The following is an 18,507-nucleotide window of genomic DNA, read 5'->3' on the forward strand; positions in this document are numbered from 1 at the left end:
ATAACGGACCTGTTTAGGGAGGCAAAGAAGAAGAAAATTTGAATTTTAATGCTTGGAACCCTAAATATATAATACATATGAATTTTACATGTCCCCTTTTAGGACCCTTCCAGTGACCAACAGGGGCAGCAGGAGGCCAAACAGAGGTAAAACAAACAATAATAACAGACAAAAGTTTTCTGATGCAGATTAAATTACATTGAAAGTTACTACTGTTTGAAAGGTTTTATGTATTTGTTTCATAATGTTGAACATGCTCTTTAAATATTTAAAATATCTGTTTATATTCAGTGGGTACGGAAAGTATTCAGACCCCCTTTAATTTTTCACTTTTTGTTATATTGCAGCCATTTCCTAAAATCATTTGTTCATTTTTTCCTTAATGTACACAACAGCACCCCATATTGACAGGAAAAAAACTGAATTGTTGACATCTTTGCACATTTATTAAAAAAGAAAAACTGAAATATCACTGAATATTCCTTAGTATTCAGACCCTTTGCTGTGACACTCAAATGTTTAGCTCAGGTGCTATTCATTTCTTCTGATCATCCGAGATGAGATGGTTCTACACCTTCATTTGAGTCCAGCTGTGTTTGATTATATTGATTGGACTTGATTAGGAAAGGAACTGCCTGAAGAGCTCAGAGACATAATTGTGGTAAGGCACAGATCTGGCCAGGGTTACAAAAAAAAAATTCTGCTGCACTTAAGGTTTTTAAGAGCACAGTGGCCTCCATAAACCTTTAATGGAAGATGTTTGGGATGACCAGAACCCTTCCCAGAGCTGGCTGTCCGGCCAAACTGAGCAAGAAGAGCCTTGGTGAGAGAGGTAAAGAAGAACCCAAAGATCACTGTTGTAAGGGAAACAGGTCAATTTAGCTCAAAGGGAATCATTTAGGATTTTAAAGGGAATTTGAACAGAATCACATTTCGTGGCTTATTTGACTTAATTAACCCTCGCATTACGTTACTCAATGATGTTAAAATTATATTAGTTACACCAGTATAGATCAGTCTGGCGGTGCTACTTGCATCTCCTGTGTTGAAATGGGGTTTCCCGATGTCGCTGACTGGCTGGAAGTTCAGTAGTCATTGAAGTGACATCTTGGGAAGCCCGTGGTTGGGTGTTGGCTGACGATGCAGAGTTGTGGGCTGGTTGAAGTTGAACGGGCACTCAAGGTCAGACTCAGTGTCACAGCGTTACAAAACTTAACGCAGAACACGAAACTCTCAAAAAGAAAAGAAACTAAAGTAAAAGAAAAAGTAAAGTTTGACGAGACTAGGTGGTATTTCTTCTCATCGTGGCTAAGTAACAGCAGGCGTGCAGGCCGAAGCACGCTGGAACCGCGCTCAAAGAACGCTAAAAGTCATGACTAAAAGCAAACTAAAAGCAGGCATGACTAATAGCAGAAGCAAGATGCAAGCTAAAAGCATGATTTGATGGTGTCCTAAGAATTTAAACTGGCCTGTTGGCCACACCTCAAATGTTGTCTAGACCAAATAAATCTAGTCTTTGCTCAGAGCTTAGATGGTATAGGGTCTAACATATATGTTGTTGGTTTAGATGATTTAACATGTTTATACAATTCTTCCTCTCCTATAGTAAAGAATGAGTGGTACTTTTCCTCGGGGGTTCTATAGTGCACTGTCTGATGCGATACTGTAGCTCATAGGTCTTCAACCCAGCTCCTGGGGACCCACTCTCCTGCAGAGATCAGCTCCAACCCTAATCAAACACACCTGAACCAGATAATCAAGGTCTTCAGGATCACTTGTAAAGTCACAGGCCAGGTGTGCTGAAGCAGGTTGGAAGTAAACTTTGCAGGACAGTGGGTCCCCAGGAGCAGGGTTGAAGACCTATGCTGTAGCTGACGGCTAAATGGTTGCAATTTTATCTCTAATAGTATTGATTTTAGAAGTAAAGTAGTTCATGAATGTAAATAAATTAATAAATTTATTTATTTAATTTAGCCACTGTATTGAATAAATACCTGGGGTTATGTTTGTTTTCTTCTAAAAGAGAAGAAAAGTAATCGGATGTAGCTGTTTTAATGCTTTTCTGTAGGATAGGTTACTTTCCCGCCAAGCAATACAAAATACCTGTAGTTTTGTTTTCCTCCAGCTGCGCTCCATTTTTCGAGCTGCTCTCTTTAGGGTGCGAGTATGCTCATTACACCATGGTGTCATACTTGTTTCCTTAACCTTCCTTAAGCGTAAAGTAGCAACTGTCTTTAAAATGCTAGAAAAGAGAGAGTCCATAGTTTCTGTTACATCAAGTTGTTCTGAGGTTTTGGATATGCTAAGGAATTCAGATACATCAGGAAGATAACTTAAAAAGCAGTCTTTTGTGGTAGAAGTGATGGTTCTTCCATACTTATAACAAGAAGTAGAATTTACCATTTTGGCTATATGAAGTTTGCACAAAACTAAATAATGATCTGAGTTATCACTTGGCTGCATAATTTCAACACGATCAACATCAATTCCACGTGACCGTATTAAATCTAGAGTATGATTTCGACAATGAGTAGGTCCTGAAACGTGTTGTCTAACCCCAATAGAGTTCAGAATGTCTGTAAATGCTGATCCCAATGCATCTTTTTCATGATCAACATGGATATTAAAATCACCAACTATTAAAACTTTATCTGCAGCAGGAACTAACTCGGATGTAAAATCACCAAACTCTTTAATAAAGTCTGTATGGTGCCCTGGTGGACTGTATACAGTAGGGCTGTCAACGAAAATTCTAAATTCGAATATGTATTCGATTAGCTTTAAAAAAAACGAATTTCGAAGGTGAAAATTAATATTAGAAAAAATAAAACATTTGGAAAAAAAGGCCCGCGATAGTAGAGGCGTGGTTTTTTGCTTTGCGAGTGGGTGCGCTAACGTGCCTGAGGCCGGTGGCACACTGGATGTGTGGCGTCTCTGCTGCGTGCCAGAAGCGTGGTGGCTGCTTCGCGTTTTCTGTGTCTTTACACACCAGAAGGGTGCCTGCACTGGTGCGCTGCTGCTGCTGTAGGTGACATAGAGGGAGGCCGCCGAAAAACCAGGCTCGTCTTCATGACAACAATATATATTTTTTTTTTTTACACACCTACTGATAGGACACAGTCAACAGTATTGACGGCAAAATAGAGTATGTTTGACAGGTGCAATATTTGAAAATCTATAATAATTTTTTTTATTACATTTATATCTGAATTTATGCCAAACTATAGACTTTCTAATATCAAAATGTCATGAATTAATATGTATTTGTGTACAAAATGACATATAAACATATTTTCCTAGTATATTTTGCCTTGAAACGCTTCCGACTTGCGTGCGTGTCGTGTGAAAAATAGGCGTCGGTTCTATTTCTAGCATGCACGCATTTTTCGTGCGGCTCGAGCCGCGCCTGAGACGCGCGTCTCACGCAGGTAGTCTGCATGCTCTAACCTGTTAACATGGGAGCCGAATTAAAAACAGACATGCCATGCAGCTGAGACGCTTGCGCCACGCATCCATTGATTTCGTTCATTTGTAAGGACATGAGACCGATCAGTATCGCAGATGGGGCAGGCTTCGGGGAGTTCTGTCAAGCAATGGATCCGAGGTTTGATTATTTATCGTTTCATGTCAAGAAAAAGTTCAATGTTTACCACAGCACAGCTCGCTCTGAGCATTCAATGTCAGTTCTATATGCTGTAAAACTTAAATTAATATTAATAATATTTGTTGCAATCACTGAATGAAGCCTGCTATATTTGGGAAAACAGTCGCGGCCTGAAATTACTTGCACAAAAATGTTTGTTCATTGAAATCATTATGCGCAGAGAACGTGAGGGTGAGAGAGCGTGAGGTCTGCAGTCTTGGCCATTAGTTGATTTCCTTGTTTTTGTGTAGGTAATACGTTGTCATATATGTTTAAACTTAAATAGATAATCCAACAAGTAGTTATGTCTCTTTGTATTATTTTGTCCTGTTTTTGACGTAATGTGCGTCATTGACAGCATGCGCAACCAAATGTTCCAATAGTTCGTATATTCGTGTATTTTTTAGAGGGAATATTCAAACGTAATTTGAGCAATTTTGACAGCCCTAGTATACAGTAGCCAGTACAAACATCACAGGGGATTTATCATTAACATTTGTTTCTCTGGATAATGTTATATGAAGCACCATTACTTCAAACGAGTTATACTAGAAGCCTGGCCTGAGAAATCCTGAAAACGTTGTTATAAATTGAAGCAACATCTCCCCCTTTGCCTTTTAGATGCGGCTCATGTTTATAACCGTAATCTTGGGAGGGTGGACTCATTTAAAATAATGTAATCAGGTTTTAGCCAGGTTTCTGTCAAACAGCACATCTAGATTATGATCATTGATCATTATTTACAAAAAGTGTTTTCGTAGAAAGGGATCTGATATTCAATAAGCCAAGCTTTATCATTTGTTTATCCGTATTGCGTTGGTTTTTTATTTGTTGAACCTCAATTAAATTGTTACTCTCTACTTGGTTTGGACGTTTTTTTGTATTTTCTAGTTCGGGGAACAGACACAGTCTCTATAGTGTGATATCTAGGTGAAAGAGTCTCTCTTTGCTGAGAATTAACTGACCTCTGTGCAGAGATGTATAAAGTACTAGAGAACCATACTTGAGTAAAAGTACAAGTGCTCTATCAAAAAAGTGACTTGAGTAGAAGTAGAAGTGCTCTTTAAGCACCACACTTAAGTAGAAGTACTAAAGTATTCAACATTTTTTGTACTTAAGTATTGCAAGTAGTCTATTTTAAAATTTACTACTCAAGTACTGAAAGTAAAAGTAGAAGTATTGTGTTATGTAGCTATTAAAGAAAATAGTCAAAAGTTTGAACATATTGTTTTTACTATTTCAAATGATTAACCTAAAGGACAATCACAATTCCTTTGACTGTAACTTCTTGTAAACAAAAAACAGTTAGTAGGGTTAGTTAGCCCAATTTGCAAAATGATGTCATTGATAACTTACCCTCATGTTGTTTCAAACCCTTAAGACATCAGAGGGTCATTTAGAATTTTTTGAAGCATCGAAAATACATTTTGGTCAAAAAATAGCAAAAACTACGACTTTATTCAGCATTGTCTTCTCTTCCGTGTCTGTTGTAAGACAGTTAAAAACAAAGCAGTTTGTGATATCTGGTTCGCGAACGAATAACCGGATCTTTCTGAAACAGTCCACCAAATCGAACTGAATCGTTTTAAGAGTTAAAACAAACCAATATCCCGGAGTAATTCATTGACTCAAACAGTACACTGACTGAACTGATGTGAAGAGAGAACTGAAGATGAACACCGAGCCGAGCCAGATAATGACTCGTTCACGAGTCAAGAACCGTTTCTGTCAGACGCGTCTGATTCGTGAACCGATGAGCTGATGATACTGCGCATGTGTGATTTAGCGTGAAGCAAACCGACACACAGAGCGTCTGAACCGAACTGATTCTTTTGGTGATTGATTCTGAACTGATTCTGTGTTAATGTTATGAGCCCATGTGCAGTCAACGCCAATGACGCCATTGCATCGAGCGCAAAAGAATCGGTGAACTGTTTTCTTCAACTGGTTTATTGAATCGAACTGTCAGAAAGAACTAACGTTACTGGTCATCCGAAAACCCATGCAACCGGTTCCTGACTCGTGAACGAGTCATTATCTGGCTCGGCTCGGTGTTCATGTCTCTCTTCACAGCAGTTCAGTCAGCACGCCAGTCTCGCTTGATTCGCTCTATGATGTGGCAGCTTCATCAAACCTGCCATCTACAGTTCTGGCAGTGGTTTGTAATGGAATGATTCGTAACATTATTATAATTGTAATGAGTAACGATGCAGCACATAAAAAAAAATATCGGAGTAAAAGTATTAAACTCAGCGAAAATATGTACCGAAGTAAAAGTGGAAGTAGGAGAAAAAAACAATACTCTAGTAAAGTACAGATACCGCCTTTTAGTACTTAAGTACAGTAGTGAAGTAGTTCTACTTCGTTACTATACATCTCTGCCTCTGTGATGTGAGGCAGCTAGACGGTCGGTTTTGCCAGTTTGTCTGCTTCTTGACCTGGGCCCCAGTTAGTCAAGTATAAACTCTAAGACTATTTGCCATATTTCTAGAGAGAAGAGCGGTGCCACCCCAGGAGGGATGGAGACCTATCTCTTTTCAACAGGTCGGGTCTGCCCCAAAAGCTTGTCCAATTGTCTATGAAACCCATGTTATTCTGCGGGCACCAATTAGACATCCAGCCATTGAGTAATGACAATCTGCTATGCATCTCATCACCACTGTAAGCAGGGAGGGGACCAGAGCATATTACAGTGTCTGACGTCATGCTTGCAAGGTTCAACACCTCTTTAAAGTTATTTTTATTGATCTCCGACTGGCGAAGTCTAACATCATTAGCGCCGGCATGAGTAACAATCTTACTGTTTTTACGTTTAGCATTAGCCAGCAAATTTGCTAAGATGTCAGGCGATCTGGCTCCCGGTAAACATTTGACTATGGTGTCTCTATATTCACGTTCCGAACAATAGAATTGCCAATAACTAGAGCACTTTCATCATGTTTCTAAGTGGGTGCATCACTGAGTGGGGCAAACCTGTTTAATGTTTTGATCAGAACAGAAGACCGGTGTTTTGCCCCACGACTATGCTGCCTCACTGTCACCCAGTTCCCCTGCTGCAGGGGCTCTGTTGTCCAGGGTTTCAGCGGGGTCATAAAAAGGCATAAAAACGTCCAGATTTTCCATACAATGTCATAAAAAACATTTAGCCATGTCTTAAATTGATATGCTAGTCCATTAATTTGTTCTTCCATCAAAATACGCTCACAGCATTCCTTTATTTCGCCTGTTGTAGTTCTGTATGAGGAATCTGAGTGGTATCACACTGGTATCACAGCGTTCCAGAACTACAAGGTCCATGCGGCAGCATACAGACTTGTCAGAAGGACTTTCACAGAAACCCGCGCGAACTCCGAACATACTGTATCATACTGAGTCACTGCTTAGCTTAATTGAAATCATCCTGGCTATCACAATGGGAAAATGTACCTTTAACGATCTATGGCTCGAAGACGGTGCGTTCAGTTGCTGGCTCAAGCCCGTCACTAACAATCGGTATCAAGCATCCAAACACAAGATGCGGAAAAGCTGAACTGAGTAGCTGGTTACTCGCGCACTGTGTTCGGTGCGGAGAGAGAGCTGCATATCATGGACAGTCCCTCCTGCACATGAACGAACAAATACTAATTGCAGTTTAAAAAAAAAAAAAAAAGGATGTGAAAGAACCCAATTCAGTACCACGGTGTTCAGGGCTCATGCTGAGAATGGCATCTCAAAACGCTTGTACACCGAATTTGCTTCTTTTTGCTCTTGTGCCGACAAATACATACAAAATATGGCAAAATACCCGCCTTGGAAAGTAAGCTCGAAAAACTTTTATTTTTCAGTTATTTGTCAGTTATTTCTTAAGTGAAAGTAAACAGTTGAGGAAAAAGATGCGTTCATAGTCTCTTAAAGTGACCGCGCCTAATTTAGCTACTAGCTGTTGTAATGTTAATCCAAGAAAATGAAAGAAAAATCACTCACTCCCCTTCACTATATTACTTTGTAGTTTTAACAATAATTTATGCACAGTCAAATTAAAAATTATCCAGACTCCAGATATAATTTTTGGTATACATATTTTAGTAGTAGGTACAGGACACTAATACATTTATGTAAGTGAGTATAAGCAAACTGTGATTATACCCAAATAATCTTCATACAGTGAACTACTAGTGAAATGGATATAAATGTTTTATCTATCTATCTATCTATCTATCTATCTATCTATAAAATTGGGAACAAAAATCATTCAGCACCTTATAAAGCACCATGCATTTTTTTCTGAATTGCTAATGCAACCTTTTCACACCACAGTCTGAACAAAACTAAACATTGCGTGGTAATTGGTCAAAAAAGTATTGATAGTTGTGTAAATATTTTCTTCATAACAGTTCTGTAGTTTTGGTTGATTGTAATCCATTACGTATACATTTCTGTCAAAGTTATGTCATTATCGAGACGAATTTGTTCTGACACAGTTTATCTTTAAATTCTTGTCATATTTTATAACCATTTTAGAAGCAATAGCAAATAAACTGCAATAATGTGAAAAATGTTCACGGGGTCTGAATAAATTTTGGTTTGATTTATATTTAATTTTTACATTGAAGACTATCCAGTGCTATTTTACATTTAACTAGAATTAAAAGTTAGTGAACTAACTTTGATGTTGGCTTGGCCATCTTGGCCATGGGGCAAAAGAGCCACAGTACTTGTGTGCCCAACATTCTTGAGTTGCCCCGCTGCAAAAAAATAATAAAAAATAATACCATAAAAAAATACACCTGCAACAGTCTTTTTCCATGGTCCCTTGCTGTTTCCTTTTTTAATAAAAAGCCTAGGCTATGATAACCACTACAACAGGGTTGTCTAGCTGAATGCGAAATAAGTCATGCAAAAACCATAATCTCCTAAATACCATTCAATTTGATGTTATTTTAATAGTACTGACGACATATTTTAAGTTTTCATACTACTGAAAAATTAAAGAAGGGACACTATATATAGTATACTTCGGCGAGTCAAGAGCTAAACAAAAAGTCCTGTTTCATTACAAAATACTGTAACTTTTATAAACTTTATACTATCACCACAAAATTTTAATTAATATTATAAAATCAATATTTCATAAAACTGAAACTTAAATATATTTTTTCTATAGGCTATACAAAACAGAAAAGAAAAAAGACTAAATAATAAGGCTGAATAAGCTGATCTATAGCATGTTAAATGGTGGTTGGTCTATGAATGGTACACCCCTCTAAGCTCCCAGAAGTGGTTTGACCCAAGTCCTCAGCATCCAATGACATTGACCTCTTCAAACTGATTTTTAACGTGTACTTCACGTGTATTTAACACGTGAAATACACGTTAAATACCCGATGATTTTTCACGTGTAAACAACACGTATTTAACGCGTTAAATAATATTGGATATAATATCGGAGTAATATAGTATTTTAAGAAGCTCTTAAAAAAATATATAAATGACTTTACCATGTTGTGCAGCGCCGATAAATAAATAATATTATATCCGTGTTGTCTACGCATGAAATACACGTATTTAACGTGTTGTTGACGCGTTGAAAATTCACGTGTATTTGACCCTCTTGGCCTTCCATACACATTAGATATAATGAAGGGAGACGTGAAAAAAAGGACATCGCGTTGTTTTGATATGGATTACTTTATCACAGAATATTTGTTCGGCAGCACTTGTTTGGTTTAAAAGTAGACATGTCAAGCTTTCTATAGATATATCTCTCATGTCTCTTCGTTGAGTATTCATGGAGTTACAGTTCATTTTAATGACGTGTTTGTAAATGAAGATCAGCGCAGACCAAGGCTGCAGACAGCACACCTTGTTTGTTATCTTTATTTTATAAGTGCCCAAAGTTTTATGTTTGTATCCCCAAAAAAGTAGACCCTTTACAGATTCGATTGATGTATTGCTCTTCTCTGTACGATTAAAACTGAAAGTGTAATTTAAGTAATTTTCGGGGTTATCAGGAGAAAATTACTCAAAACGTGTATATGCGTTAATCGACTCCAGAGTTAAAAGGCTGTCGTGACTTTTTTTTTCCTTCCAGTATTCATAAGCTGTATCACGCTGTCAAATTATTTTTCATTTTGCACACATAAACAGCTCAAAAACACCTGAATTCTGCTCTTGTTGTGTTCTAATGGGTGGATTAGTGCATTCGCTGTGAAATTATTTTTGGAAGCTCTTAAAAAATGCTGATGAAGCGCTCATTTCTCTCTCGTCTTTCTCTCTGTTCTTTGGCCAGAGACATAATTTATTAATGAGATCTGACCCGGTAATAATAACATATGTTGGTTTAGCTTGTCAGTGTGAATGAAATGTGTAGCCTATTTATTTGTCCGATCTCGCCCCGAAACGCGGCTGTCATGTGGACTTCAAGTGTTCAGAGAAATACATTGCGAGCTCGCGGACATTTGGCTGCCGCGAATATATCATGTTATTACTTTAAACAGTTCAGAAACATCTGAATTTAGCTCTTGGTGTGTTCTAACGTGTGGAATGCGTGCAATCGCCTTCTTAAAAGGTCTTAAATAAGAAGGAATTCGCTCATTGTGAGCTTGTGTAGACAATGCCTGAGCTGAGCAGCAGCTGATTCTTCTCTCGTCTTTCTGACTGCTCTCTGCCCAGAAATAAATTATTAATGAGCCCTGACCCCTGTAATAATCAGATATGTTGGTTTAGCTTGTCAGTTTGAGGGAAATTGTACTATTTACTTGTATTTTTAACCGGTTTAAAAGTGAAACGAAAGACGACTCCTCCCCTTAATCTCTAACTGGTATAGCAACTAGGGGCGCAATTTTTCTCAGGCAATGTAAGTCTATGGGTAATGTATTTTTACATTTAAAAATTAATAAAATAAAAAAACTATAAGTCTGATCACTCTGAAAAGATATAGCAACAAGCACCCCTCTATCCCGCAGGTGTCTGCCGAGTTTGGGGCTTGTAGCTTTAAAGCCCTAGGAGGAGTATCGTTTAGTCTAAGAAAAATAATAAGAAAAAAAATGTTTAAATAGCATAACAGTATGTTGGCTTGTTGCCAAGCCAACATAATTATTCGGTTTCTGTACCTGGACACCTACAAACTTGAAAAAAACTGAAACATTGTGTAAATAGCAAAAATAAATAAAAATTAACGAACATACAAATTAAAAAATTTCAAACAGGGCCCACTGGTACAACCTTCAGCGGAGCCCCGCAAACTCCAGCTACGGTCCTGGCTGTGGGTGTTGAATACTGTGACCAAACACCAATAACACTTGTTATTTTGGAAAGTAATGCCATAAAATAATAGTTAATTCACAATGTTACAATTGTTAAGTGTTCCTGTGTTCTTGATACTCAAGAAAAAAAGGCGAAGGCTTCAGTTTCTTAATCATAAGACATAATAGAATAATTCTTCAAATATTAAAACTTGTTACTTTCAATGAAAGTCAATAATAAAAAAAAACTTTTGAAAGGAATTTCAATGACTGAAGTTATTTATCGTAATTCGTGTAGGTCATAAATTCAAATCCTAATAGTCATGAAAAGGTCTTAAAAAGTATTAAATTTGACTGATTAAACCCTGCAGAAACCCTGGTTGTTGGAACCGAACAACATACAGGAATCCCTGAGCTAGACGCATCCAAAGCCGTATCTAGAGCCCTAACATTCTTACTCTCCTCAATTAAAATTTGGATGCGTGTCTCTAATTCGGAAATCTTCTCTGTCAGCCTAACTATTTCCCTGCATTTATGACATGTGAATCCCTCATCACCGACAGAGATAGATAAACTGTACATGTGGCAAGAGGTGCAAATAACAATAGCATGAGAAGCCATTACTCACCGTGCTTGATGAAATATTCTTACCACAGTTGTTTGATGAACTTGTGAAAAACTGGAGCCAGAGAGGAGAGGAGAAAAAACAGCGGCAGGTTTGAATGAAAATGCTAAAGACAAGCTAACGAGTGTTAATGCAATGCAGGTGTACTGCACTCAAGAATATAAAATTTTAAAAAATTTATCTAATAAGATTGATCCATAATATCAGAAATATGGTGTGAATTAAGTTATATTTTATCACTTTAAAAAACAGAGAGTGATAGTAAGATAAAGATTCTAGAGAGAGAGAGAGAGAAAAAAAACAGCTACACGGAGCTACGATCATCTCCAGCAAGGCCAACAGGAAAGAAGCAGAGAAAACACTGTCTAACAGCGACATCTGCAGTCAGGAGTGGCCCGACGGAAGCCGGGCACATGAAAGCTCCCATGGAGTTTGCTAAAAACACCTGAAGGACTCTGGTCTGATGAGACCAAGATATAACTTTTTGGCCTTAATTCTAAATGGTTTGTGTGGAGAAAACCAGGCACTGCTCATCACCTGTCCAATACAGTCCCAACAGTGAAGCATGGTGGTGGCAGCATCATGCTGTGGGGGTGTTTTTCAGCTGCCGGGACAGGACAACAATCGAGGGAAAGATGAATGCGGTACAGGAGTACAGGAATATCCTAGATGAAAACCTTCTCCAGAGTGCTCAGGACCTCAGACTGGGCCGAAGGTTCACCTTCCAACAAGACAATGACCCTAAGCACACGGCTAAAATAACGAAGGAGTGGCTTCACAACAACTCCTTGACTGTTCTTGAATGGCCCAGCCAGAGCCCTGACTTAAACCCAATTGAGCATCTCTGGAGAGACCTGAAAATGGCTGTCCACCAACACTTACCATCCAACCTGACAGAACTGGAGAGGATCTGCAAGGAGGAATGGCAGAGGATCCTCAAATCCAGGTGCTTCTACTAAATACTGAGCAAGGGTCTAAATACTTAGGACCATGTGATATTTCAGTGTTTCTTTTTCAATAAATGTGCAAAAATGTCAACAATTCTGTGTTTTTCTGTCAATTTGGGGTGCTGTGTGTACATTGAGGAAACATGTAAATGAACTTAAATGATTTTAGCAAATGGCTGCAATATAACGGAGTTAAAAATTTAAGGGGTCTGAATGCTTTCTGTACCCACTGTACATTTACATTTAGTTATTAAGCAGATGCTTTTTTCCAAAGCAACTTACAAAAGAGGACAAATTGATTTTGTGCCTCTTTGGTTTGACACTATAATGTGCCGTTTACTTGTAGAATGTGTGCTTTTAGAGGGCACATAATTCTGAATAAGTGAATTTAGGTAAAGGGGTGCAGAACCAATGGTGGGTTTGTAGGCAAACATCAATGCATTGAATTTTATGTGAGCAGCTATTGGTAGCCACTAGCCAGTGCAAATTGATTAACATTTAACACATTTTAATAAAATTTAATTGAACACTAAACTTACTACTTTATAAATGGCAGAAACCATTCAAATGAACCACACTTATTTAGAGGAATTAAAAAATTTTTTGACCTTTTTCACCCTTTTTACGTAATTTCACTTTTCCTTCATTGCCTAGACAGATTGTGTCTGAACAGTTTTTATCATTTTGACTTTAACAGAGAGACTGAGATGAGAAACTCTATATTGGCTCAAGTCTTGGATCAGTCTGCCCGTGCCAGGTGTAAGTCCATTTACAAACCTTTGCAAGCGTCACTAGTATTGTCATGTAAACAGGGTTTGGAAGGTTACATTTAATATGTATTTCATTACAAATTACAAAATTTGTGCTGCGAAAAGTTATTTGTAACATTTTTGTTGACATCCGCTAAACATAGGACTTGGATTTCCGATTTTTTTATTTATATATTTTTTTAAATTATCTTTTAAGCAACAAACAAGAAAGAAGGAAAGTGTGCATAAACAAAATGTTTACTTGGTATTTAATAGCCAAACTGGCTTTTGGCTATTGAAAACAATAACCGTAACTGCACAGGAAGTAGCCTACATTCAGTACAAACATAGATGATACAGACATCAGCATTTAGCTTTTGTTTTTGAATTGGGTTGAAACTACAGAGAACTGGCCTTAAATTAAAAGATTAACTGTAACCATGTGAAATTAAAGGCAATAACTGCATAGTTCTACAGTCCAAACAACAAAATCAACACCCATTCAATAAGATGTTTCTTAATCAGCGTTCAGTATTTGTTTTAGTTTTTAAATTTGGTTAAAAAAAAAAAGGTCTTTACCAGTGAGACTAAATAAAAGTAAGCTATATAAATACATTATTCCAAAATGTTAAAATCAAATAATGTTGAAATTTGGGTAATGATTCACATCTATATTTTTTTTACTTGAGCCAATGAAAAATAAATAATTTATTGTCCCAAGTAAAAAAAATGTAGATGTGAATCATTAACCTAAAAAAAATTTATTGGATGAATGAAACTTTTTTTTGAGTGTGCTGCAGCAGGTGATTTTTAAATCAAAATTAAGTCAAGGTAAAATAAAAATAATCATCCTAATGCAGAGCTGACATTTACTTCTGGTTTTTCAAACGTGTATGCAGGTTCTAATAAAAAAAAAAAAAGAAACATTTCAGTTTTGTCACAGTTTAGTCCGTTTCGTTTCTCATCCAACACGTGAGAAGTTGATCTGAACATCTCTTCACGGTCTACTAGTGTTCAGGGCGCGGACCGGTACAGCTATAGTGCGCGCAGAAAAGGGCTCTTATTTGTGCACCAGTACAACAATGGCTGTTCGCTTCCTGCTATCTGTGCCTCAGACACATGGGCGTAGGTTTGGTCTCAGCTTTGGCGGGGACACCCCCATACCCCCCCACCCCGAAATTCTTTTGTTTTAAGATACCAGTGATTTAATGGTGATTTTTCCTTTTTTATTTCAGACTGTTGGCAATACAGAATATCACAATACAGAAGTGAATCTACTTAATTTTATTATATTGTATCCTGACCCTGATATACCAACCTGAATACTGTCCCTAAAGAGCTAGTAACTGTATAATCTCAAAAATGCACTCTCAAAAAATAAAAATAAAAACCTGAGACTGTGTAATGCTGACATAAATTATGTACATTGGTATTTACACTAACAAAAAATACTATGCCACAAGGAAACAAATCTAAATAAATAAATATAATAACCTTTTTCTATAATAAACACTATTTACCCTCCAGTACACTCACGTTTATGTTGACTGCAAGATTCTAAGTTAAGGTACAGGCTAATTGACATTCAGTTACTTGCTAACGTAGCATTCTATCATCCTGGGTAACACGTACTATCACCAGTTAATACTATTTTCCACAGTAGAATCTGCATCTGAAAGCCTGGTCAGTCACTACTGCTAGTTTATTTGTGTGGCTAGCTAGTTATCTTGCTTACTTACACTCTCCCTTTCTTCTTCTTGGGTGGCATCTACAAAGTTCAAAAAGGGGCAAAAAAAATGAATATTAAAATGTTTTTATTATGGCCTTTGTATGTGGTAGAGAGACAGCCCTGGCAACTTACCGTCAGCGTCGTCAACATGCACGCGCGCTCACACACACCTCCCGCTCGCTGCTAGTGCAAGCACAAAAGTAGTCCCGGCCTGTGCGTGTAGCCTGTCAGATACCCCGCCGCCAATCAAATTATGTTTTTTCTTGTACTGTCGTCGTCCTGACCGTTAGAATCGATCCAAATAGCAGTGCAAAGATCCAAATAGCAGTTCAAAGGAGCTTGCTAAATATTGGTGGGGACAAATTTGTCATCAAAATATTGATAGGGACTAGTACATAGCGTCCCCCCCTAAATCTACGCCCATGGTCAGACATGTAGTTCTGCATTTCCAGTGCTGAACGGCTGCCTGTGTCCTGCACACAGATTTCGAAATACTTCCACACAAATGACATAGCGAACCATTACAATGTATTCTGTGCACGAGAGCGCACTTCCGTAAAAATTGGCCAAAGAAAGACCAAAAACCGTCCGGTTCCGATTTATGGCTGGTCAACCGGTGCATCCCTAGTTTTGGCTGTAGTAACCGAATGCGGCACACTGTTTGATTGCTGAATGGAGGAAGACGGACCGCCACAGTGGAAAGAGTTTACGTGAACTTGAATTTAATGTTTTCAATATTAATCTGTACCTCACACAGAATTATGAACTGCTTCATAACACTTTAAATATTGTGCACGAAAATGTTTTGGATTAAAATGCTGATAAAGTCAAGAAAAGATGATACATCAACACATGACAGTATGATTGAAATTTTAAAATGTAAAAAAATATTACTAATAATAAATACATTTGAAAATAAATTAAAAAAAACGTTTATTCTGTGGCACCTCCACTGTGGCATTCTCCTTACTCAGTTTTTTTTTTTTTCTTGTGGAGCCCCGAGATTGTTCTTGTGCATTACCAAACATGTTTCTGCTTCCGTTTACCATTTTTGATGTGCTCATGTATGAACATTGATTTTCTTTTCAAGGATGAACAAAAAACTTGTAGGTTTGGATCAGCATGGATGAGTGAGGCTGTTTACACTAGTGCGGTTTCGTTTTAAAACAATCCTCATCTACATTTGCGTTTTCACTGCATTTCAGAAACGATCTCCATCCAAATTACACAACCGTAAATGCAGGTCACTTGACATTTCATGCAGGTACAACAATGGGCCTGATTTTGTTTACACGGTCGTCAATGATATGCAGAGGAAATGTTGGCAGCCACACCACCAAAAGTCTCTGTTTTGGTATATTTACACTGAAATGCAACCCTGGAGTTTTTTAACTAAAACGGGTTTTGCAGCGTTTTCAAAAGTCTCCAGTTGAGGGTTGAAACGCTGGAGTAGTGTAAATTAAACGTGTAAATGTAACCATAGCAAAAGTAATGCTTTTTAAAACGAAAAAGCACTAGTGTACGCTTAACCTAAATAATTATATAATTTTTACATTGTTGTGTGAACCCTTTTAAAGGTGCTGTATGTAATTTATTTGACTGTACTAAGTATACAAATACCATAAAATGTTTTCAGATATTTAGGATACATTCTATGTTGACTGACTTGTTTCTTAGAAACAATGCTAAAGGCTAGTTTTTATAGTTTAAAATGTGTTCCATGTTGGAATATCTGTTTGTTTTGGTATGTGAGATTCTCTGATGCAGTACTCATTTCAACTGCTAGCTGTCAATATTCCATACCGCACCTTTTATATTTAAAACTAAAATCTACACTAATTATGTTGTCGCTCTTTTATTTAGTGAGCAATTTGGCTCTTGTAAAGCCAGATAAAGCAAAAGCTGTCGAGAATTACCTGATACAGATGGCTCGCTTTGGACAGCTTGGAGGAAAAGTAAGAAAGCAGATGAAGCATGATTCATAATGTGTTTAATTATTTTAGAATGTCCGTGTTCTAGCATTGAGTGTTGTATCTGTAGATTACAGAAGCTGGATTAATAGAGATCCTAGAGAAAGTCAGTCAACAAACAGAGAAGAAAACAACTGTAAAGGTAAGTATTTGGTGTGTATTAAAAATCTGTTCTTGAGATCGTACAAATTGAAGTTTCATAACTCTATAAACATAAGTTAATGTTTCTGTTTTGTTCCCAGTTTAACCGACGGCGGGTGATGGACTCAGATGATGAGGATGATGACTGATATGCAGGGTACTTTTGGTACTCTGGTCTGCTGACCAGGACATGACAGTGACTGACAGATCAGTTTCCCTGCCCAAAACACAATCACAGCCAAAGAATTTTGATCTGTGGTAATACAGGAACTCTGTTACTGTTATTCATCTTTAGTTTAGCAGATTCTCTTCAACACATTGCAGCAATGCTACTACATATTTAGACTTTTTTTTGAGAATACAGTGGACAATTTCAGATCTGTTGTTATTGCAGTAATTGGAACTTATCCCATATCGTAATTATGTAGACTTTTTTTGTTTTTGAGAAAACCTATATATGCAACTGTTTACGAAATAAAGGCGTTGAACAAACATTCTTTAACATTCGTTACATCAGTTTCATTGCTTGTAACCAAACAAGGTTTTTTTTTTTTTTTTTTACTTTTTTTTCTGCGCCATGCCACATAAAAATTATTTATTTGAGATTTGATGGTGCAAAAATAGTGTTTTTATTTTTTTATTGTCAAAATATGATATAATTTCGGTCTTATAACACATCTCTTTTCAAAAACATTCCAAACTCATATCAAGGGATGTGTTTTGTAGTTTTTTTCCCATACTGTCGTGGTTCACTTTACAAAGTGTTAATGATTTTAAAGGTGCACCATGCATAATTTTCCAAAAGATAAAGTACAGACATATCTGGGCTTGCAATCTTTAGCCATTGGATGAGTAGCTAAAAAGTATGCATGGTGCAGGTGAGGGCATATTGTCAGTATCTGAAGCTCAGTAAGCTCCAATATCTTCTACTACGAGTGGTGACTTTTTTTTTTTGATCCGGTTATGCTGAGTGATTTTGACACAATACCACCGACCACCCTCGTCGTCTTTTAGGACACACTCAAAGAGGGGAAACACTGTGGCAGGTGTTGATTTAAAAGCAGCCTGTGCAGGGGCATGTCTAGGGCTGTCACGATAACAAATTTTGCTGGACGATAAATTGTCCAAGAAATTATCGCGATAAACGATAATATTGTCGTTCTAAAACCAATTTCACCTAATGTAATGATAATGGCATAATAACGCAGGTACACCTTTTCAAATATCAATAAACTTGTATTTTCTTTTATGGCAGATTAAGAGAAAGAAATACCAACATGTTGACTTTGTGTGGCTTTCTATTAATGATTTTGTATATTGTTTATATGCAAGTTAGAGATGCGCATATTGACCATTTAACCGTTAACCGAAAGCAAACATTTTGACCGATGAAGGGGCTGTTCACATATCACGTCTTTCTTTTCAAGTTCATTATTTCAAATGCGATATGCACGCTCATAATGGAAGAGACGCGGTGCGA

At 37.3% G+C, this 18,507-nt stretch overlaps 1 protein-coding gene across 1 annotated transcript in view; it reads left to right on the top strand.

Moving 5' to 3' along the window:
- pdcd5 (programmed cell death 5) overlaps positions 1–17,529 on the top strand; it is a 35,654-nt gene extending 18,125 nt beyond the window's left edge. The window contains exons 2-6 of the mRNA XM_026286376.1: positions 103–146; positions 13,136–13,197; positions 16,780–16,871; positions 16,957–17,028; positions 17,129–17,529. Coding sequence (XP_026142161.1) covers positions 103–146; positions 13,136–13,197; positions 16,780–16,871; positions 16,957–17,028; positions 17,129–17,176 — 318 coding nt within the window. The 3' untranslated portion in view covers positions 17,177–17,529. The remainder of the gene's footprint in view (positions 1–102; positions 147–13,135; positions 13,198–16,779; positions 16,872–16,956; positions 17,029–17,128) is intronic.
- The last annotated feature ends 978 nt before the right edge of the window (positions 17,530–18,507 follow it).

The sequence above is a fragment of the Carassius auratus genome, chromosome 17, assembly GCF_003368295.1.
Source record: "Carassius auratus strain Wakin chromosome 17, ASM336829v1, whole genome shotgun sequence".
Classification (NCBI taxonomy): Eukaryota; Metazoa; Chordata; class Actinopteri; order Cypriniformes; family Cyprinidae; genus Carassius; species Carassius auratus.